This window comes from Micromesistius poutassou (genome assembly GCF_964030765.1).
Source record: "Micromesistius poutassou genome assembly, chromosome: 11".
NCBI lineage: Eukaryota > Metazoa > Chordata > Actinopteri > Gadiformes > Gadidae > Micromesistius > Micromesistius poutassou.
The window spans coordinates 13,083,119-13,106,786 of record NC_140281.1 but is presented as its reverse complement, the minus strand read 5'-3'; the positions used below and the strand labels follow the sequence as shown (position 1 = coordinate 13,106,786).

Here is a 23,668-nt window from a genome sequence, read left to right as displayed (position 1 = left end):
ATTAATTAACATCAGTTAATCTAGTAATAAGCATTATTATAAAGCATAGCATAGGGGTTGCCTATTAAATAATGTATTATTAATAAATTAATACTTTACATAACATGAACACCATTAGCTGAGTTAACATGAACACTGTTATAAACATGAACACCATTACTAAACGATGACTAGAACTTTAGTTATTCAACATGTATGCTTATTACTGAATTAACTAAAGTTAATTAATGGTTAATTAATCTGCCCTCATTGTACCGTGATACCGTGTCGCCTGACAGTAAGCAGTAAGCAGAATCCAACATTGAAGCTGTGTTAAATTATACACATGATGAACTGCCGGTGCCATGAGATCTAAGAAGTCTGTTATTGTAAACTAGGGTATGGCCCTACATAGTATCTCCCGTTCACGACACTCATGTTGCGTACAAAATGACAGTGACTTCACTTCCTGGTGTGTGTCCTGTCTCTAAAAGAGACAAATGGATTATGACAAATGGATTATACGTCAACAAAAATCCTAATATTGTTGTCCAAAGTTCCTGCGGATCTGTTTGTGATCAGTAACGGATTGGTGGGGTCAACCACATTCTAAACACTGGACATGAGAACTCTGTAGCAATGCATCCTGGGAGGATGCTGTAAAATGAGTCGACTTGACAGGCTTGAAACGATATAACATAACGAACACAGATGGTAAAGATGTAGCTCGGCATCAGACACGGGCGGGTGGACACAGCCTCGCTGCAGAGTGAGAGAAATGGCCGCTGGTAGCTGTAAACACACACAGCAGAGGATGTTTAATAATGTGGTCGCCATGGATACCGTCTCCGGGGCGCCTGGTAATGGGTGTTGTGGACGTGGGCAAATGTGTTTATTTCATTATTTCTCCATTTGGAAATACCTGCAAATCCACAGCAGAACCGGTGCCCATGCAGGAGAAGAAGTGGATTAGAGTCAGACTTAGAGGTGGCCATCTGAGTGGATATAAATAACAAATAATAAAGTGAATTATAAAATAAATATGATTAGAAAGAAAAGGAGAGAGGATTTCCTGAAGATGATACATGTCAACGTAGGACATGTTAAGCATGTAGTTTGATAACGCTTGATTATTTGGTGGCTTTTCTGTGTGTGTGTGTGTGTGTGTGTGTGCATGTGCATGTGTATGCTCTCATGCGTGTGAGTGTGTGTGCGTGTGTGTGTTACTTCAGCTGCATGTGCCCCATGTGGTGTGTTTCATGGGGCAGCTGGGTCGTGTCCGTCCGTCCCCCCCCCCCCCCCAGCCAGGTCAGGGACGGGGGGGGGGGGGGGGGGTAAGCAATCCCTTAGATGTTTATGCTGGATCACTGAACTGCTATTTCATATTTTGCATCTAAAGAGGGCTAGCTGCAGGCGAAACAAAAGACGTGTGAGCTGTGTAATGAGCATGCCAGGAGCGCTGATGCGCCGCGGTGGAGCGTGGTCCAGCGTGAGGAATCAGCACAAAACATAAACACTTGTCACCAGCCTGGGCCACTCCCATTTAACAAACGAAGCTCTGCAGGCACGCACACGCACACGCACGCCACACAATCACTCACACACACACATTTCATTAGGGAATACTCCATTATTCTGCATGGCCTACACCTTCCCAACCCCCAACCCTCATCACTCTCCCCCTCTCTCTCCCTCTCTCTCTCTCTCTCTCTCTCTCTCGCTCTCTCTCTCGCTCTCTCTTTCTCTGTCTCTCTCTCTCACTCTCTCTCCCTCCCTCCCTGTCTCTCCAAGTATCACACACCCCCCCCCCACATCCCACCACCACCATCTTCTCTCCCCGTACTCTCTTGGGGGTTGCTAGGGCTGCGTCTTAACCACTCTGGTATCCAGGATACGCTCGACACGCTATGCAGCCTGATTGGCTGGCCGAGAACAAGGGGGAGGGCAAGATCAGGAGAGGAAGAGAAAAAAAAGAAAGCAGACAGAGGGAGGGAGGAAGAAGGAAGGTGGATGAGAAAAAAGGGGGCCATCCTGTGAGATGGACGGCTGTGTAAGAGAGGCTCCTGGCGCCTGTGGCAGCGCAACGTTTTAGCCGCCGCCGGCTAACGGACTGGACGACGGGGGAGTGACACGAGAGAGGCGGTCGAATGAGTGAGGGAGGAAAAGAAGAAGAAGAAGAATGAGGAAGGACAAACGCTGAAAAACAAAGGGGAGGGGAGGAGAAAACCAAAACAAGACTCCCAATGACTTACGACGGCGCGGTGCACGCAGCTGTAGCGCATGTAGGCTAACGCAGCTAGCTAGCGAGCTAGCCGGGAGGAGGCGGCAGTGGGGGAGGTGGTGGAGGAGATCGGAGGTGGGCAGAGGAAAGCGGAGAGACGGACTGAGGAGCAGCCGGAGGAGCGGGAGGAGCAGGAAGACCGGGAGTTCCGTTCCGGAGAACACACATTCACACAGAGAGAGAGAGAGAGATACTGCTGGCCCATGACGACGGGGAGGAGGAGGAGGAGGAGAGCGATGAAGCCGGAGAAACGCAGCGTCGTGCATTCCACCGCTCTGTCCTGATGCCCTGACGGAGAGGAGCACGCGACAGAGAGAGAGGGAGGGAGAGAGAGAGAGAGAGAGAGAGAGAAGCGACCAGACCCGGCAGAGGAAGGAGCGTACAACCAGCTAGCGGAGGAGACGGGAGACGGGAGACGACGGAGGCACCGCTTGACGCGTAGTGGACTCGTGCGCACACAGACGCACGCGCACGCACACACACGCACCCACCGAGGCCGGCACGGCCGCGCGGGCGCCCTCCGTCCTGGACCCGCGGCACGCGGCGGGTGGAGCGGGGGGCCCGGGGGCGACGCTGGGGGTCGGCACGGTGGCAGCGGAAAGCGAGGAGACGTGCGAGCGGCGCCGGCGGGGAGCACTCGAGAACGGCGAGAGCCGCGGAGGAGCGGACGGCGCCGCGGGAGGTGGGCCGGGAGGAGGAGTAGGTGCTGGTGGTGCTGGTGACGGAGGAGGAGGAGTGGTGTTGTGTGGCGGCGGCGGCGGCAGCTCGGTGCCGGCGCTGCGTGAACGTCAGCGGCGGGTGGAGAGGCACGGTGAGGAGGAGGAGGAGGAGGTGGAGGAGGAGGGGAGAGGAGGACGACGAGGAGGAGGCGCAGCAGCAGCAGCAGCAGCAGGAGGAGGAGGAGGGGGTGGAGGCGGTGGCGGGAGCGCCATGGCGCGGGGCAGCGGTGCGGGGCGCTGGGGCCGGCAGCGGATGGGGGTCCTGAACACGCTGCTGCGCTGCAACCTGCACCCCGAGACCCAGAAGGTGGTGGTCTTCCTCATCATGATGCTGCTCGTCATCATCAACGTGGTCCTCATGTTCCTGCTGGCCTTCCAATAGAGCCGCAGCACACACTCTGGCCTTCCTCCTAGTAGACTCGTAACACACTCTCTGGCCTTCCTTCTAGTAGACTAGTAACACACCCTGGCCTTCAAGTAGAGTCGCGACACACACACACACACACACACACACACACACACACACACACACACACTCTGGCCTTCCTTCCGGTAGAGCAGCAACACACAGACCCACACACACACTCTGGTAACAACGAACACCAGACGCTTTTCTTGATTTGATTCTTTCTAACGTGACGCCATCATCGCCGGGCCGACGCAGCAGGGGTGAGGAGGAGAGAGGAGGGGGGAGGGAGGGGGTAGATGGACCACCAAAACAAACAAAGACACCAAAACACTGTGCGAGACAGCGAGAGAGACCAGACAGAGAAAGACACGGGCTAAGGGAGGCGCTGGGGGCTGGGGTCGATGCCCCTGGAGGTTCTGTCTAGAGAGAGCCAGGTAACCCGCTGGATGTGCGCCCAGGACATTCGGTCATCAGTCGGAACGGGTGTGTTGTGTCGAGCTGTCTGGTTTGTTTTCTGCTTTATTTGTGCGTGCACTAGGCTTCCTGGTGATAGACACTCATCGCTGCTCGCATGAAGGTGGAGATACCGTGTAATGTACAGCAGTGTATGTTATCGCTATACACAGTGCATTATCAAGGCGACACGACACAGCGGTTGTTTTGCTTCCGGGGAGTGCTTGTGTGTGAGGACCTTGTTCATGTGTGTGTTGATTGGTTATTGATCACCTCAAACCATTGTGTATCAGTGTGAGCCCTGTGTTTACGTGTGTCTCATCATGACGTAAAAATGGATGGGTTTAATTGTTTGAATGGCTGATTTCAATAGTCTTCATGCTATTCAGCTATTTAACAAAGTATACCAAAAACAAGTCTGTTTATTATCCATTTTACATTCAAATCTTACCAAGCTATGAGGCTTAATGTTTCAACCAATAATATCGGCATGTTTGCCTTCCATCGCATGTACATAAACCTTCCAACAGGGCTGACACAAATGGCTAGCGTGTTTAGTCCAATCAAATCCCATTACTGCTACGTTTTGCTCTGCGCAACTCTCTGAATGCCGTTTAACATTGTCTTTAGGAGTGAGATTGGAAATGATGAATGATGCCTTATAAGGCCCCTGCGTTATTTACTGTTTTATCATGACAAGATCTATTAATTGTAAAGGTTTGTGGCTAAGGTTAGTAGATGTATTCAAACATAGTGAGTAAACTGCCTTTATTAATGACTTATTTTTGGTTTTCTTTCTATTTTTTACTGAATCCAAAACCATGTCAAACGTAGAATGTTACTCTAATCAGGGTAGCTTTTGCATTTGGACTAGGTACAACTGGAAAAACATTGTTTGTGTCTGTCTGCAATGAAGGTGAAGTAACATTTGAAGTCCTAAACCCTTGTAAACCATCACAATCCATGAGTATTTGAACCACAGTGGATGCCAGTACATTGTTGTCTACTGAGCTCCTATCAAGCTATTGCAATGGCGGCTTTACTCCGATTATAGACAAGTGGTCATCAATCATGATGACCGCCCTTCTGGGATGTGAGGCCCTTCCATGATGTTGTAATAAAGAGCTTGGGCTCTTGGACCAGCACAACACGCCTGCTTTGGATTTGTGTTGTATGTAGTCTCTCGTTTTTATATTTTTTTAGTGTGTGTGTGTGTGTGTGTGTGTGTGTGTGTGTGTGTCTGTGTGTGTGCATGCGTTTGTCTGTGTGCATCTTTATTGTTTCTCATTTTCAAGCATGCATTGTAAGTGCAATGGATATACACCTGCATTGGATCTGTTCAAAGCCAAAGTCAGCTTTATTGTCAATTCCAAGAAATGTACAAGGCAAATAGAAGAATCTACATTTAGTTTGTCTCTGACCCTGAAAGATGCACTGATATGATCAAAGGTCTTCGTAAGTCTTGATGTATGGACCGTGCGTCCCTGTTAGCCCTCCTAGTCCAGAGTTCGGCTCAACCCGTATAAACCATTTAGTTCGTCCTGCTGTTGCCATAGTGACGGCTCTGTTTCCAGTGAAGACTCTATCCAGGTGCCCATCCCGTTACCCCTTTAAGACAGGAGGTGCTTCTTATGACGGTGTCTGTAGAGGAGAGGGAAGAGAGGAGTGATGGTGTGGAAATGTTGCCTAGCAACAGCCACTTCGCCTGGCAGATGACTGGTCGACGGCAACAAGTCTCAGTTCCACTGGAGATTTAAAACGTAAATACATAAAAACACACCCCTGCCTTCTTATGCCCAACCTGTTGGCTGTGTGCAGGACGCAGAAATCACATGGAACAACAACCACCGGGGTTTTTTCTTGTGGCTACATCCTGTTAGCATCGTGAGACCGTTCATATTCATATACACTTTCCTTTGGCGGCATCATTGATTTTTTTTTCGATGGACCTCTGCACTCTTGGTTGGTCCTGAACTGAACATCACTGATTCATCCCATAATTAAAGAATATTTTGGAAAAGGGTTTCAATGGGATTGAGGCCAGACTGACCTGCAGAGAGAAACTGAAATCAGAAATCAGGATGGGCAAGCGCATCATCATCATAGACGTTTCCCCAGCGCTAGCCCGGCGGCGCTAGCCCAGTGCTAGCATGCTAGATGCGTGTACCCTAGCTAGCATGATATACGACCACTGCAGCCTTGGCTTCTGCCAAAAAAAAACGCAGGTTCTGTCTGGCCGCCCTCCACCCAACTCCACCCCCTCCGTTTCCTCCACCTCTGTCTGGAAGACATCTTTCTCTTTGTCCTACAAAGAGGGCTACCTCCGACTTAAATTACAATATAGCACTTAGCAGAGGCTATTATCTGAAACGACTTACAATAACTTAATTTGTCAGTGGTGGTTAAACCCACTCTGCACATCGCAGGCTTCCGCTGCAAAGCCTTCATAATAAGAGACATCTCACATTAATACAGTTTGATTTGAATTCTTCTTTTCTGAGAGGTTGTGGGCCAGGCCTTTCCTCTCACAGGCTCCATCCCTCTCTCTCTTTCATTCTCCCTCTGTGTCCATCACTCTCTCTCCTTCCCTGCCTCATCATGATATTGATTCCTGCCAGGCACCCCCTCCGTCTGGCCTTGCAATCAGTTGATCGATGCCTTTTTACCCGAGCCACTGCTTGAGGCTGCGTCATGGCAACGCCAGCAGCATGCAGCGAAACCCAGCTACCCAGCGTAGAGCTCTTTAGGGCAGCCGCAAAGATGTGTCTCCGTGCACCCAGTGACATCAGGATGAGTGGTAGGAACACACGACATCAGGATGAGAGGTAGGAACACACGACATCAGGATGAGTGGTAGGAACACACGACATCAGGATGAGTGGTAGGAACACACGACATCAGGATGAGTGGTAGGAACACACGACATCAGGATGAGTGGTAGGAACACAAGACATCAGGATGAGTGGTAGGAACACAAGACATCAGGATGAGTGGTAGGAACACACAACATCAGGATGAGTGGTAGGAACACACGACATCAGGATGAGTGGTAGGAACACACGACATCAGGATGAGTGGTAGGAACACACAACATCAGGATGAGTGGTAGGAACACACGACATCAGGATGAGTGGTAGGAACACACGACATTAGGATGAGTGGTAGGAACACACGCCCCCGTTCGGCCCAACTGCGTTTCGTTGGCGTGCGTCTTCGCAACTGGTTAGCGGTTAGCGTTGCCATCAGCAGGTTTCTCTGCTGCCGATTGAGCGAAGTGATTCATGTTGTCTCCAATGGAATCTCTAATGTCCCATTTATTTCAGAATTACTGTTTGCCAATGTCGAGAAATATGTCGAGAAATATTCCCAACTTGTTGTTAGACAATGACATCATCTATATATATATATACAGTATATGTATGTACTGACATTCCCATATCTATGATGACTCAACCCATTGTAGGAATGACGTTACCCAAAAAGGTGGTCAAATCTAGCGAAACAAACATTTGGGAAACTAAACTATATATCTGTATACCATTACCTTTGTGGATTCTCAAAACATCAGCAATAATATATTTATTAAGGGCGTTATCAAGAAAGTTGTGACCTGGGCAACCCACTTTCCAAATAAAATGTGTATAAACGTATGACTCCTAAATGAATTACGATGAGAAGACAAGCCCTCAAAATGATCAAAATACGAATTAGGACATTGGACCACCACTAAACATTCCCATAACCACATGACCCATCCGTTAGACCAGTCTAGAATGCTATTTTGATTTCACAAGCCAATCGTCATACTTAACGACGTCGTGTCAAATCCCCATGACCACCGTGATGATCGCGACCCGGCTCGTGACCCACTCCGCCGCCGTTCTATCGTCTGCAGCTCATCAGCGATGGCAGCGTGGTGTTCGCCGAGGCCCTGTGGGACCATGTCACCATGGACGACCAGGAGCTGGGCTTCAAGGCGGGCGACGTCATCGAGGTGGTGGACGCCACCAACAAGGAGTGGTGGTGGGGCCGCATCCTGGACAGCGAGGGCTGGTTCCCCGCCAGCTTTGTACGGGTGAGCCGCCGCTCAGCTTGCGTTCACGCTGCCGCTCAGCTTGCGTTCACGCTGCCGCTCTCGCTCTCTCTCACACTCCCACTCTTTTGCTCACTCTCCGTCCCTCTGTCTCGCTCTCTCTCTCTCTCTCTCTCTCTCTCTCTCTCTCTCTCTCTGTCTTTCTCTCTCTCTCTCTCTCTCTCTCTCTCTCTCTCTCTCTCTCTCTCTGTCAGTGTCTTTCATGCCTCCTTGGGGAGCGGCTCACGGTGGAGATGTGTCTCTAATGATGTTCCAGATGAAAGCCCCCAGGACCCGTCAGGCTGCTAGTGGGTCCCTGGGGGGCTGGTGAGGGGGTTCAGTTGAGCTATTTTAGTTCTGTGAATAAAGAGCTTATTAAACAACACAAAACACTAAACATCTGTCTTTAGATTACACAAAGATTAACGTGGCACACACACAATTAGCATTTAAAATAGTGCTATTTAGTTAAGGCATAAAATAGGCCTGCCCCATTTCAGTAAAAGGAGGGACGGGGTGCACAACAAGTCCAGGGATACGGTTAACCTTGTGGCGGTCTTTCTCCTCCTACACCCTTGGACCCCAAACCCTCCCAGTTGCGTGTGAACCAAGACGAGCACATGGAGGAGTACCTGGCCCAGTTTGAGGAGGCGCAGGCCGGCCAGGAGGACCGGGCGGGGCTGGGGCTCAACCTGGGCCCCGGCCTGCCCTGCAAGGAGCAGATGAGGTCCAACGTCATCAACGAGATCATGAGCACCGAGCGCGACTACATCAAACACCTTAAGGACATCTGCGAGGTGGGTGTCCGTCCCTTGTCCCCGCCCGTCAAACTCCCAGCTAGACGGTCCCCACACCACCGTGGGGTAGGCAGAGCTGCTAGGGATTCTGGGTTTTAGATGGACGTTCGCCAATGCAGAATGTTAAAAAGCCAAGGCGTGTGACCAGGTATTCATAACCATTAATGAACACAGTTAAGTAGTTTTAGAATTAGAATTACTAGGTTAAGTAAATCCCCAACCCCGGGTGGTCACTCTATTCCCGCGACAGAATAGAGATTTATTTAGGGGTTTATTTAGGGTCTCTTCTGCGTCGTCTTAAGCAGATGATCTCTTCCTAACTTGTGTTGTGTACGGTCTCTGACCCTTGGACCCTTCAGGGTTACATCAAGCAGTGCCGCAAGAGGACGGACATGTTCACCGAGGAGCAGCTGCGCACCATCTTCGGAAACATTGAGGATATCTACCGCTTCCAGAGGAAGTTCCTCAAGGGCCTGGAGAAGAAGTTCAACAAAGACCAGCCTCACCTGAGCGAGATCGGCTGCTGCTTCCTGGAACACGTGAGCACACCTAGGTTTAGGAGCAGGATGTAGGCCCAGATCTGCTGCTTCCGTAAACACCAGCACTTATCACACAGGATCATACACTTATAATATAATTGTTCTGTGCTGTGAACGTGAAAAGAACAAAGTTAAAAATGTAATTCTTTTGACAGCATGCTATAGTGGATGGATTCAATTTAAACCTTTGCATGACAGAAAAAGTACAACTGGGGTCTAGTACAGTGGTTCTCAAACTATTTTTACTAATGTATCCCCTCCAAGGTATTTTTTTAGCCAAGTACCCCTTTCACCACCACAACCATTTTTGAGGAGGTATAAAAATGTAAATAATTCATGGAAGTGCATGTTATTTGGTGTACACATTAACAATTAATGGGTGGTTATGAAACCACCCATTATATGTTATGTTATGTTAGTATTAAGATTTACTAGTTAATTTTTCATTTGAATTGTATTCAGATTTAATTCCTTGTATTACGGTGGAATAACTTTTTTAAGAAACCAATTTTAAAATGATAAAAAAACGACCCAAAGAATGTGCAGCCTTCAAAGTGCCCGCTAGTACAGTGTGACTCAATACGGGTGGGGGAACACTTTCCGCGATGTGTGCGTATTGTCGATCACAGCGATCACTCCCTGGATGTTCAACCCTGCTCTCCCGTCTCCTGTGTCTCTGCCACCAGCAAACGGACTTCCAGATCTACTCCGAGTACTGCAACAACCACCCCAACGCCTGCCTGCAGCTCTCGCGCCTCATGAAGCTCAACAAGTACGTGTTCTTCTTCGAGGCCTGCCGCCTGCTGCAGAGGATGATCGACATCTCGCTGGACGGCTTCCTGCTCACGCCCGTGCAGAAGATCTGCAAGTACCCGCTGCAGCTGGCCGAGCTGCTCAAGTACACCAACCCCCAGCACAGGTGAGCCCCGCCTGGCCGTCCCCACCTCACTCTGGGGGGAGGGGGACACCATCACCTCGAGTTGATCCCGATTCCCATGATCTGGGATGATGAGAGTACACCTTCTCTTAAAGGGGACATATTATACCACCAGGTGAGGGTGTTATTAGCCGTTACAAGCCGTTTTGAAAATATGCCTCTTCTGACAGTTGGCGTGTCCACCTAGATGTTTGCTGAATAGATCAGTCTACCAGCATACCCAGTGGACTGTTGCAAACGTTGCTCATCTATCCGTCATACATCTAGGTGGACACGCCCACTCGTGATGTCAGAAGAGGCAGATGACGGCTTGTAATGGCTAATCACACTCACATCTAGTGGTATAATATGTCACCTTTACATTGGTGTTTGCTGCAAATGGTCGTAGTGGGGTGTTTCTGTCAAAGGACAGCTACACCCCGACACCGCTGGCACATTGCTTTGCATTGTGGAGAACTCTGTCTATGGGACACATGCTATTGTGTGCATCACCTGTGATTGGCTGGTAACGTTACCTGCTGATGAATTGTTGAATGAATACATATTTTAAAGCCTTGTGTGACTGTACTTCTACTGTGAAAAACCAAGCGACGGTGGACACCTGCTCGTACATTGCTGTAAAGAGTATTGAGTGAGATTTAGAAACATAGCATGGGCAGAAAACTCCCAGGAGGCGGAGTCAACTGCTCTAGCCAGAGGGACCTACTGAGGGCCTTCTGTTCACCGCTCCCCAGGGACTACAAGGACGTGGAGGCGGCGCTGAACGCCATGAAGAACGTGGCCCGGCTCATCAACGAGAGGAAGCGGCGGCTGGAGAACATCGACAAGATCGCCCAGTGGCAGAGCTCCATCGAGGACTGGGAGGTACGTTGTGGTGGTGCCGCTCGCTCCCAGTATGGCCGCTGGCGCCTCAGCACGTACACTGCCGTCGGTGGGTGTGGGGTGGTTGACGTTTGACGGCCGCTGTTGTCGTCCCTGCAGGGAGAGGACGTCCTGAGCAAGAGCTCGGACCTGATCTACTCCGGGGAGATGAGCAAGCTGTCCCAGCCGCAAGCCAAGAGCCAGCAGCGCATGTTCTTCCTCTTCGATCACCAGATGGTGTACTGCAAGAAGGTGGGTGCCCCCAAGGGAGCAGGGAGGTTTGTGGGGGAGGGGAAAGAAAGGTAATGACGCCCAGTGGCTATCTTTAACTTTTAAAGAGTGACCGAAGAGTTACATCGAACCCAAGGGGGCCCATGGGAACATGATACAGAATCATCACAGACCAGACCGATACTGCTTCTATGGGTAGCGTTCGCGATTAGTGTCGGTGCTAGTTAGCCACCGCTTCTGTAACGGGGCTCACCCTTACCGAACCCGACCTGTGCTTGACCCCCCCCGTCAGGACCTCCTGCGGCGGGACATGCTGTACTACAAGGGCCGCGTGGACATGGACCAGATGGAAGTGGTGGACGTGGAGGACGGCCGGGAGAAGGACTTCAACGTCAGCGTGAAGAACGCCCTGAAGCTGCGCTCGCTGGCCAGTGACAGCGTCCACCTGCTGTGCGCCAAGAAGCCGGAGCAGAAGCTCCGCTGGCTCCGCGCCTTCGCCGACGAGCGTCTCCAGGTCCAGCACGACCGCGAGACGGGTGAGCGCGCGGCACGCGCACAGACGCAGATATGCACGCACACACACACACACACACACATCCACACAGTCATACACACTCACACACACACACACACACACACACACACACACACACATCGAAGCACACACACACACACACACACACACACACACACACATATACAAGCACACACACACACACAGAAAGACAAACACAGAAAGACACACAAATGGACCCAACACACACACGCATGCACACGCCAACCATATGTTGGTAAAACACCATATGACCGCTGATCTGGGAGGTCCAATATTGTATTTTATTTGTATTAAACAACCCAAAGCCATTGATTCAATTGTTTGTGAACTCAACCTCAATTGTTTGAGTTAATTACATGTTCATCCCAGCATACACCATCACTTTTTTCTTTATTACACGTCATACTTTATACGATGATACATGTCCTAGGTCTCAATATACCCATGGTACCAGCAGTGCTCCTTTTGTTTTGATATACTATGTATACTCATACTGTATATACATGTACTAGTAAAAGCAAAGAGTTAGTAGCCTGCAATATTTCCTTTACAATAAATATAGAAGTAAGTATTCCATAGTGTTGTGTACACCAACACAAGCTATTGACTGTACACACAATAATAATGTCCTTCCTGCTATGAATAATTCAGGAGCACATATTAGTGTTGCTCCACATACTGTGTTGGGAGGATGGGCTTTGAAGCCCACCTCTACAATATGTGGTACTGTAAAAAAAGACAGTATAACTGTTTGTATTCAACATCATAGATTTTGAGCAGAATAAGTCAAACCTCTTGGAACAAATTCAGGCCAAGAAAAGTGTGAGCAGGCCCACTGAGGTTGATATGCTGCTCATTTAACTATGACTAGTAGGATGCCGACATCTAGTTTCTACCACACTCACGAGCAACCAATCAATGCTCTCTATTTGTACATTGTTATCTGTATAGTGTTATCTTTCAACAGTAGACCATAGCATTTTTACGTGCATCCATAGGCAAGTCAATCCGTCTAGAGGAGACATTAAAACAGGGTGATGTTTCCTGTCTGTCCACCCCCAGTATAACCGTAAAAGTTAGGACTCTGGTGTTGTATTTCGTTCTCGAGTTACAGACTACATTCATTTAAGTGCAGCCAGCCAATGTGTTTCCCATGAATGCGGTGGCTAGGTCCTATAGATTCCTATAGCTCCTGATTAAGAGCTATTTGTTACCGCAGCCTTTTGCTGTGCTGTCAGGTCCTCTTTGCGTCAGAGAAAGCCAGAGAACCTCACACTAGCAGATTGTGTATAACTCCATCCCTGCCCCCTATGGGATGCCAATCTGACGTAGGCTGTACACACCCTGCATAGTGCAGTTTCCTGATTATTTCCCAGCTTGTCATGAAAGCATAGCACTTCTGCAGATTTATTGACATGCCTTTTGTGGTGTGTCATGGATGACGTACAATATACACGAGCAAATGCATGGATGCGATAACAATCTACTGGGAATGGACTATTTGAATCCTCCTTTGTGATTGAAGATATTATGGAGATGAAGGATGGGCATTTATTTAGTGTGTGCTACGCAGCAGATCGCAACCCCCCGTAACGTTCCCTGGTGTCTGTTCCAGGCTTCTCTCTCACCGAGGTCCAGAAGAAGCAAGCCATGTTGAACGCCTGCAAAAACCACCCCGCTGGGAAGCCCAAAGGTAGGCACCACTGTGCTTTTCATTCTGGTTGAGAGAGAGAGAGAGAAAGAGAGAGAGAGAGAGAGAGAGAGGGAGAGGGAGAGGGAGAGGGTTCCCTGTCAGGCTGCCCATGGTAATCATCATCACAGTGAGAGGCTAGAAAATGTGATCAAACTCCCAAGGGAGATTGATTATTATGAGCTTGTCTCCGTGCCATCATTAAACAGTAATCCAATCCTTTCTTCACACCTCCTCTCCACAATTTGTATTGGCATGTCATTCTTTATTGGCAATCAACACCAAACATAGAGAATATGTATTATATGTGTAATGTAAGGTATACAGATGCAAATAAGTAAAGTTCATAAACTATTACAACCAAAAGCAGAAAACCTAACATCCTATCATATTTTTGCAGAATTGCGAAACAATTCGTATCGGCAATATCAAATGATACGATATCAAACAATATTACATAATAATAACAATATTACATTTTATTTCATCTCACAATGAAAATGTGATTTCCTCTGTGTTTTGCTTTCTGTTGCCGCGGCGGCAGCAGTGACCAGGCCCTACTACGACTTCCTGCTCCGTCAGAAGCACCCGTCCATGCCCAGTGCGCTCCCCCAGCAGCAGGTGTTCATGCTGGCCGAGCCCAAGCGCAAGACCTCCACCTTCTGGCACAACATCGGCAGACTGACGCCCTTCAAGAAGTAGAGCCGGCGGAGACAGAGCGTGGAACCAACCGGAAGGAAAGAAAATAAAGAAGGAAACAAAAAAAAGCCCACCTGGGGACAGAGAGGAAGAGGAGGGGGGAGGAAGAGGAGAGCTCTCTCTGCTTATTCCTGGACTGTACCCTTTCTCCGTCTCTTCATCGCTCTCCCTCTCTCTTTAGCTTTGTTTTTTCGTTCCTAAGTGTCAGTGTGGGTCTAATTGATAGAACTGATTTATTGTTAAGAGGAAGAGGTTTATTATAAAGGAGATAAGGCGGAGGTGGTTGTTTGTTTGTTTGTGTGATTTGTTTGTTTGTTTTTTCCCATCGAGAAAGCACTTTATAGGTTGGTTAACAATCAGAACAGTCTCCCGGAGAAAGCAAAAGACTATTGTATACCTTGCTACTACTACTACCACTACTACTACTACTACTACTACTACTAGTACTACTAGTACTTAACCTTCATTCTGGTACTAAATACTACTGCTGTATGGTTGTGTGTGACCAGGGGACTGACGACTGTCTCTGTTTAACAAGTTGCCTGTCAACAAAAAGTGTTGTTTTTTTCCTCGCCCCCCCCCCCCCCCCATCTTTCATATGTTTCGACAAATGCCAATTGTTCACAGTGCCAGACCATTTTCTCTTTCTTCTTTTGTATAATTATGTTTTTTGTTGTATCTGCTTCTGAAAAGAAAAAAAGGGAAAATGAGGGTGTGTGTGGTGGGTTGGTGGGGGGGCTTTGTTTTCCATCTGCTTATCGCTGGACAGATATCATATGATTTCAGCGCCCTTTCTGTTGTGTTGTCTGTGTTTTATGTGTTTTGAGCTGGGATCCGGTTTTGTCCTTTCTTCCCATCGTGTTCATTCTGTTCATACGCTAGCAGTCGTCGTGTGAACACTTGCATACAGCACTCTGAGGCCTGCTGGCTTTTCCTCAAAGGAACCTGAAGAAGCTTCTTCAACCCCCCCCCCCCCCCCCAAATAGATGTCTCTTTCTCACCGTTCGTGAACCCGCCCACAAACACATCCCGCAACGATGTTTCCTGAATATTTCCCAGCTTGCCATGAAAGCAAACAACTTCTGTAGATTTATTGAAGTGCCATTTGAAGTGTGTCATGGACTACCTACGATGACATGCATGGATGTGATAAAAAAAAAATGAATACTGTGAATATTTTTTTAAAGAAGTGTGAGGAGACCTGCTCTATTTATCCGGATCTAGCGATGGACCTCAAAGATTAGTTTTTGCTTTTAGGGATGGCAACCATTACCCTGTTTCCTCTGTGGGTTTACCATATTGCAAGTAGACGTGTGATCTATATGAAATTTGGTCTCCTGTTTGATTTCAGATATTATCAAGATAATGCTACGCAGGTGCATTTGCTAAAACTGTACATCTCTCACCTTTATGTTTCAATGTTCTCAGCTAATGAGGTAACTGTATATTAAAATCTGACGAATACCGCCATTGATTTGGGTGGTTATTATATGTCTTAATGTTTACCAGTGCTTCAAATAAAAACCTTGTCATTATCAAAGGTATGTTAGATGGTTAGCTGGACACACCTTTGTTCCAGAGAAACCGGCGGAACACAACTGTCGTCAGTGCTTCAGCAAGTATATTTTGTGAAAAAAAGGTTGAGGTTGGCACATCCTGCTTAGCTTAGGTTGCTGTTTGGGTCGCTGCCTAGTTTAAATATGTATCACTTTCTTCATGGCTGTATGCAACCAGCCAACCACAATCCTCCACTGAACTGCATAATTGAGATAAATATATGTCACTTGTCCTGTTTCAGAAAAAAACTATTTGATACTCTGCAGTATGAAAATGTGCCACCAGTTGCCAAAAAAACAAAAACAGTTTTAATATCCATAGTACCTCAGTGGTACTTCAGAGCCGATAACAGAGAGCTCTCTCCACTGCAATACAGAGCTGCAGATTGTGAATTGGGAAATGGCCTGAACTAATATTTGATATTATTTGATATATGTTTGAATAAGACACCAACATAAGTAGGACTTGAACTTGGGTCTGCATCAAATTAATTAACAGGTCTTACCACTGCACCACCAAGACACTTGCTATAGATGGTTTGATTTTATATTTGACATTAAATCCACACATCTTTATGTTTAAAAGAACCACTAACATAAGAAGGACTTCAACCTGGTCTCTGAGGCTGATAACCAAAAGCTTTCGCCAACATGGCACAAGTAGCTGATCTGGTTATTATAAAGTAAAGAACAGCACTCAATTAAAATGTTATTATCCACATGAAATATATGTCCAACTTTTCTTGGACAATGTTGAACAAGAAAATGGTGTTTGGAGAAAGTAGTTTGACTATTTGACTATTTGATTGATTTGATGTTTTGTGAATTTGTAATGTCTGCCTTAATAGGAATACATGCGTATTCAGGATAACGTCCATGTTCAACGAGAATAGGGTTGAGTTTGGATTTTCTTGGATTTTTTTTTCTTCTGCATACATATTGGGTAAGACATAAGTAGGCCAATGTATTCCAACAAAGGAAAATAAGAATGAAAAAATATAATCTTTCCCGTTTTGAACAACTGTGTGACTATTAAGCCGTTTCTCAATTCGCGTTCTCGTGTGTTCTCGTGTACTTGCGTTCTCGATAAACGTCATCAGTGGTAGCCCCATAGAAATATATGTATATGGGTAGCCCAAGCACTGTTCCAATTCCAAGTACGCGAGAACGCGAGTACTGTCGTAAAACCCGGAAGTGTTCTCGATGCGTTCTCGATGAGGCCGTTCTACCCATAGACATATATACATAGACGCCGCATCGACTGTAGAGCGACGTGCCGACAGGGCGGCCATCTTGGAACAGGACCAACAGAGGCAGCGGCACATGAACATCTACGAGGGAAACAGGTACTCCTCAATCTCAAAATAGAATTATTCTCTGAATTTTTGACCGATTTTCAAACGGTTTGGTTCGTTAAAAACGTCATACAAGTAGCTATGATACAGCGTGGTTGGATATTTTTTAAATGCTGGTTTTTCTACCCAAAATACGAATTTTAACCTACTTAATGTTATCAGCAGACGAGCTGCTGTCAAAAGATGCCGGACTATTGTGCCGCCTATGGATGCTGTAATGAGCGGAACATACAAACCAGATCTCGTGGGATCACTTTTCACAGGTAAGATGTAGGCTAAGTAAGGTATAACATAGTGTGAGTACTGCAGGTTGTTATAAGTGAAATAAACCCTGACAGGACGGAACCTTTCAGCTTCGAATGCAGGTTCTATCAGAGAAGGACTTTGGTTAACCAGTTCTCTCTACATCATCCCGCGTATTACACATACTGGTGAAATAACTAATCTGAGACAAAAATGTTGGTCTAAATGCGGTGTTATGAATCTATAAACTATCTCTGTAAAAAAAAAAAACGTTTAAGAAGCGGCGTCCCTAGCAACTCCCCGTTACACAGAAAAAAACAACAGACTGCAGCGATCGGTCTAATATAGCTAATATACAGTATATTGATCATCATTAGCTCTATTGTGCAAGGCAATTTTATTTGTATAGCCCGTCTTTACAAACAGTTTGTCTGAAAGGGCTTTACATGGCATCATAACAACATCCTCTGCCCTTAGACCCTCACATCCACTGAGGAAAAACTCCATGATAAACCCTTTTAACATGGAGAAAAATCAAAGCAACAGAGGAGGGATCCCTCACCGAGGACGGGCAATAGATGTTGTTACAGACAAGAAAACAGTTTATAACACAGAATGTTGGATACATGGAAATGTTAACAAGAACTGATGAAGGCAGCTTCTGGTGGGAGGAAAGGCAGGGAGAGCTGGCCAGCTTAATGGGAGGACAGTGGTGGCAGACTAGTTAATGGGAAGGGATTACATGGAATTATTTTTTGTTGTAGACAATTCTCCATCTCTCGCTACTTTTCTCATATTTTTTTTTTTCATATTCCTAGGTGCTTCCTCAAGGTGTCTTTGTCTCAATACAATTAGGGAAATAAAACATTTTCTTTTGAAGGTACTTGTCTGTCATCGGGTTTGTGATCAACATTGACACCCTCATGCTCATGATTCCTGAGCTGCTCCAAGTCCAGCGGTATGTCTGCACCTACCGGTTCAGCCAAGATCACTTGGAGCTTCTCTTTAATTCGATCAGAGCATCAGGTAAAGTTCAAATTTTTAAGCCTTTAAAAAACAATCAGAAAATATCTTTGGTGTAATTGTAGTGTGTGTGTGTGTTGTTGTTGTTGTTTTTTTCCTTTAGGGGGCTGGAACAACAATCCCTCTGCCGGCCAGTTCCAGGGCATCTTCCGGCGTCTGATGGTCCGGTGTGGTGTCTCACCAAGTGGGCTAGGCAACGTGGCAGCACAGGATGACACAGTGTCACTGTCTGCTATCGAGATGTCGTCCGCTGAAACTGCAGAAGAACTCCCTCCCCCGTTCGTTAACTTTGCAGCCCTTGTGTGTGACCACAGCTACCTGCCCACGCGCTTTGGTGGGCTTGTAGACAATGCTCTAGTCTACATTGCAGGGTTCGTTGTTCGGCAGGTTCTAAAAAGGCTCTCTTGCCATGTGTGCCGTGCCAGCCTGGTGGCAGATGCCGTACCCTCTTCACATGATGAGAGCTACCACCTACTTGTGCTCAAAAATAATGGCGGGCTCATGATTCCCTCAGAGGGCACAGTCAAAGTAGTGAGAGCAGCAGAGCGGGTGATTCGCCAGGTGGTCCACTCAGAGCAAGCTCCCAAGGTGTCAGTGGTCATGCATGTGGTCCGTGAGGAGATTGGTACGGATGATGTATTTTTGCTCGGGGAACACACTGAAGACACACAATTTGGCATTGACAACCACCATTCTGACCTACTGAAACTAGTGGTGTCTGTGTTCCTCAAAATTAGGCTGCACCACATTGCAAAACTTACATCACTTGAATACCAGAGTGGCAGCACAAGAAAGAAACTGTGCAAAACAGTTCTCTTTCAGGGGTTTTAGCTCCAATTCATGACAGGTTGTAAATACTCATATAAATAGTTTGTTTGGAGGGGTGTGTTACTGTAATGTTCTTGTTCTTTCCTTGAATATTTTCAAGTTTTACTACTTAAACCTCTGATAATTCAAACTGCCTGTTTAGTTTGAATATTTGGAATCAATCAAATCACTTTATTCATAGAGATGATAAAACTGATCAGAGGGTGGTGGGAGTTTAGGAAAGCCACGAGGAACAAAGTTTTCCTCTGTGTCCTGCAGTATGCAACAAAGTCTGCATCCTCAGGGGAGCCACTCAAAAAAATGGAACAGAACGTGATGAGTCCTGTAAGCTCCTGCAAGCTGTTCTGACGGTCTGCTTTTCACAAAGGGTAGACAGCAGATCCTATGTCTTCAATAATAATAATAATATAATGATTGGCATAACAATAATAAAAAATAACAGTAATAATTTAATATAAAATAATAATAATAATAATAATAATAATAATAATAATAATAATAATAACAACAATAATAATAATAATAATAAGAAGACGAAGACAAAGGATAAGATACTCAAATGTAATAGCCTTCAAGCAATAAAGACCTGAACACACCTGAACGTTTTTGGGGTTATTTTTGTTCTATTTATGTCTGTCTGTCTGTCTGTCTATCTGGTCTGAGGTTTGACAAACACACCCCGTGAAAATAGCTTGACAAATGAGCGATTTATGATCATTTTTATTGTGTAGACGCATCATTTCTCCATAGACGTAATGCACTGTAGGAGCGAATGGTCCTGTTCCAAGATGGCCGCCCTGTAGGCACGTCGCTCTAGTGGGCGGCAGCAGTCAATGCGGCGTCTATGGTTCTACCGAGGATGCATCGGAGGTGACTCGTGTGGACTTGGGACCGTTAAATATCCCAGAATGCATCATCAAGTCCGCTGCTGTTCCAATTGCAGGTGCGTACTCGCGTTCTCGGAAGTCTGTACTTGAAAGTCCGGACTTGCCAAGTACGTACTTCCAAGTCCACGAGAACGTAGTCCGCGTACTTGGTATTGAGAAACGGCTTTAGAGTCAATATTTCTGAGTAAACGAGGTGCACCTGGTTGCAATTTGCACCTTTGTCTGTAGGCGCAAATCTGCTTTACCGTACAAAGCAATGTAGATGCGCCATCGCTTTTTTAAGGGTAGGCGGCGTGACCGCGCTTCACCGAAGTGGAGATGGCGTGGCCGCAGTTACTACGGTGTGACTTTGAGCCGAACTCAGGGCGTGTCAGGGGCCGTATTCACAAAGCTTTTTATCATACCGCTAGGAGTGCTCCTAACTCGCGCTAAAACATTTTACGTAGGAATTTTTTCTTAAAAGTTATTCACAAAGCCGCTGAGACCTACTCATAAATCACTACGCCCCCTAACGTCGATTCTCGTGCACGAGTTTTGAAGCGGTCAGAAAAATAAGGAAATAGCCTAGGCTACAAATGAAGTCCTATCAAACAGTTATGGACAGTGCAGTTAGCAGAATACACGCACGATGACAAGTTTGTGCAGACCACGATAATGACGTTGTATGCACGTTAAAAAGAGAGCCAAAGCAAACAATAAAAATACGTAAATTGCATTATATCAAGGAATTGAAAGCACCCTGCAAACTATTATCCAATGAGCATATTTCCAGCACTTAAAGTTTGGGCGTAGCCAGAGATTGTAATTAAGGTGCGCCTGTGAGAGTTTGGGTGGCCTCAAGTTCACGGTGATTTACCTGCTGCAAGTGTCCAGTGGAAGCCAGGGTCCGGAGCGATCGATACGACCATCCTGAAAGCAGCCCTGGCTCTCCACTAAATCACTCCACGCTGTACATGGGGGAATTAAATGTATGGATATAATCGCAAAATCCAATAGGGGGGTTTCCTTCACAGCCCCGCCTCTGTGGTAGCGAATGCGTGGACCTAGAGCGGTCACTACGCAGTCCTAGTGCAACGCGCACCGCTCACCGCGCTCTCTGTCACATTTTGCTTTAAATCGAAAGAAATCGTTGTAATGAATTAATTCTGAAAATATTTATGTGTGCCAGGACCACGCTTGGGTGTCCCAGGCACACCCAGGCACACCCGTGGCTACGTCACTAAACACTTTAAATATCAGACCATACCACCGTTCAAGTCCTCCTATCATGATGAATGAAGGAGAAAGCCCAACTGGTCCGACTCCTTACTGAGCAGATTATAAACTCAATACAATAAATTATCTTACAATAAATGATTAGATAGTAATCATAAGTAAGAGTAGTTATAGACCTATTATTTTTTACTTCAAACCATTTATTTTTATTTGAAATAAATAATGATGATTAAAGTGTTGTATTACTATTAATACATGAGACAAATAATGATGGGTTAAGTGATTTATTTATATTTATATATTAAATAATTAAGGATGATTAAAGGTACATTTGTAACATTGCCCCCGTGTGTTTTAACCATCACTGATGGTTGCGATATTCCTAAATCGTCGTCATTGCAAAGTTGCATTTTCCCTGTTGCTAAATATCGGAGTGTTATTCACTAATTCCACAAGAATTCCACACAAACAAGTTTGATACCCGCACGATTTTGCCTATATCGCCATATCAATTCACAGTCTTCCATTGTCTCCATAACATTTCGTCTCGCAGCCATTTTCCGATTCTTTGTGAATAGGTCTTACTGAGTTAGGAGTCCTCTCGAGGACTTTTAAGCTCTCCTAGACTTAGGTGCTACTTTTAAAATACTTTGTGAATTGCTCTTTGTGAAAAAAGTTAGGAGTCCTAAATTTAAGACTGACACGCCCATTATTTTTAGGAGTTACTCCTAAATTCGCCACTTATGACCTACTTTTAGCCCTAAGATTCTTTGTGAATACGGCCCCAGGACTTTCAAGAAAGATCAAGAAAGACGAGCTGTTGGCGCAAATTGTCAAATGGATTTTATTTAAAGATGACAAAAATAACCCAAAATAAATAAAAGTAAAAAATAAAAAGACCAGAAAGTGTTCTTAACATTTGTTTCATTTTTGGTTACTGTAAGATCGGAAACCAAAACTTAGAAGCAAAACTTCTCGCTGCACTCAGCATCAGCATCAGCGTCCCTCCAGCATTTCCTGCTCAGCTTCAAACATGATTTTTTTGTATTGTAAATTAGAATTTGCACCAATGTCTGGGGGTAAGTCGCGTCATGAAATCCGCTATGTGCTGCACATAGCGCTCGTGCACATTGACCATGTGGTGGTCGTCCTGTCAATCAGGGGTTCCACATCTAACTTGGGGACAGGGTCATCCTCATCATCCCTGACATCATCCTTGACGTCCATCTTCAAAGAAATGTCTCGCCAGGAGTTTCCCACTATTTCTGTGTCATTAGGCTATAGTCCCTGCGTGAACGGTCATACAAATGCGCATAATCTCTCACAATTTCCGCAAGTCTTGCTTCCAATTGGTTCATCTTGAAATACACAGAGAGCGATGTGTAATAGTCAGTTTTAGGTCCCCCTGAATAGGCTAAAGTCTGGCGTGTTCGCATGGGCTTTCGAACTGATGTCGAACACAGAGCTCGACAGGATACAATCCGTGTTCAGGCCCACCATGAAGAATGATGCCCAGATGTGATTTCACGTCATTCTCGTGGTTTTGCAGGCAGTGGTGTAGTTTTAGTACTGCAGGCACACCCACCCGGTGCCTGCACCTAGTTCTATGCTTTGCACACACACTGCGGTGACCGAACTGAAGCCCAATTCGACTAGTTCGCAAACCTGCCACATTAATTATTATAATTCATGATGTATACCAATAACCGCTTCAACAAATAACACATGTTTGAACAGTTTAATATAATTATTGGTAAGTGTCATTTTTATTCCATTTTTGGTCTTTACAATACAAAACAAGAACCAAAAGAACAACATACAAGACAACTGAACTCAGGTGACTGAGGCAACATTGAAGAACCACAATACAAATATAAATAAAAAAATAATAATTAAAAAAAAGTCAGATCATGTTTAAGAATGGGCATTAACCAGAGCAGGCACAAACTCAAACTTCCATCATTCCTAAAATAGTAAAATAAATATATCCGATGCGACAAAATGCATAACATGGCATCCTGCGGAGAGGATCCACACACCTGGCATCACTTAGAGTGACAGCGAGGACTCTTTTCTCCAGACACATTATCGCACTAAATTAGCAAATCACTTTTCCTTGTCTCATGTTCGCATTTGACCCTTGGCATTTCTGTGACTTATTGTATTACTTAGTTCCTTTGGATTTACGACTTTTGTTGCTTTTTCATCTACCACAGAAGGTAAGTTGAACAAGCATTTACTGCATATACCTATACACACACATGCATTCAACATGGTAAAGGGCATATGAATCTCAAAACCGAAATAATATTAATCCAAGCTTTTTTATTTATATATA

General features: G+C 46.0%; 1 protein-coding gene across 1 annotated transcript in view; it reads left to right on the top strand.

Annotated features, from left to right (window-relative positions):
- LOC311355320 (uncharacterized protein) overlaps positions 1 to 15,619 on the top strand; it is a 91,140-nt gene extending 75,521 nt beyond the window's left edge. The window contains exons 7-15 of the mRNA XM_084475077.1: positions 7,737 to 7,916; positions 8,510 to 8,710; positions 9,070 to 9,249; positions 9,936 to 10,168; positions 10,921 to 11,050; positions 11,168 to 11,299; positions 11,571 to 11,814; positions 13,450 to 13,527; positions 14,069 to 15,619. Of these exons, the coding sequence (XP_084331203.1) occupies positions 7,737 to 7,916; positions 8,510 to 8,710; positions 9,070 to 9,249; positions 9,936 to 10,168; positions 10,921 to 11,050; positions 11,168 to 11,299; positions 11,571 to 11,814; positions 13,450 to 13,527; positions 14,069 to 14,226 (1,536 nt within the window). The 3' untranslated portion in view covers positions 14,227 to 15,619. The remainder of the gene's footprint in view (positions 1 to 7,736; positions 7,917 to 8,509; positions 8,711 to 9,069; positions 9,250 to 9,935; positions 10,169 to 10,920; positions 11,051 to 11,167; positions 11,300 to 11,570; positions 11,815 to 13,449; positions 13,528 to 14,068) is intronic.
- The last annotated feature ends 8,049 nt before the right edge of the window (positions 15,620 to 23,668 follow it).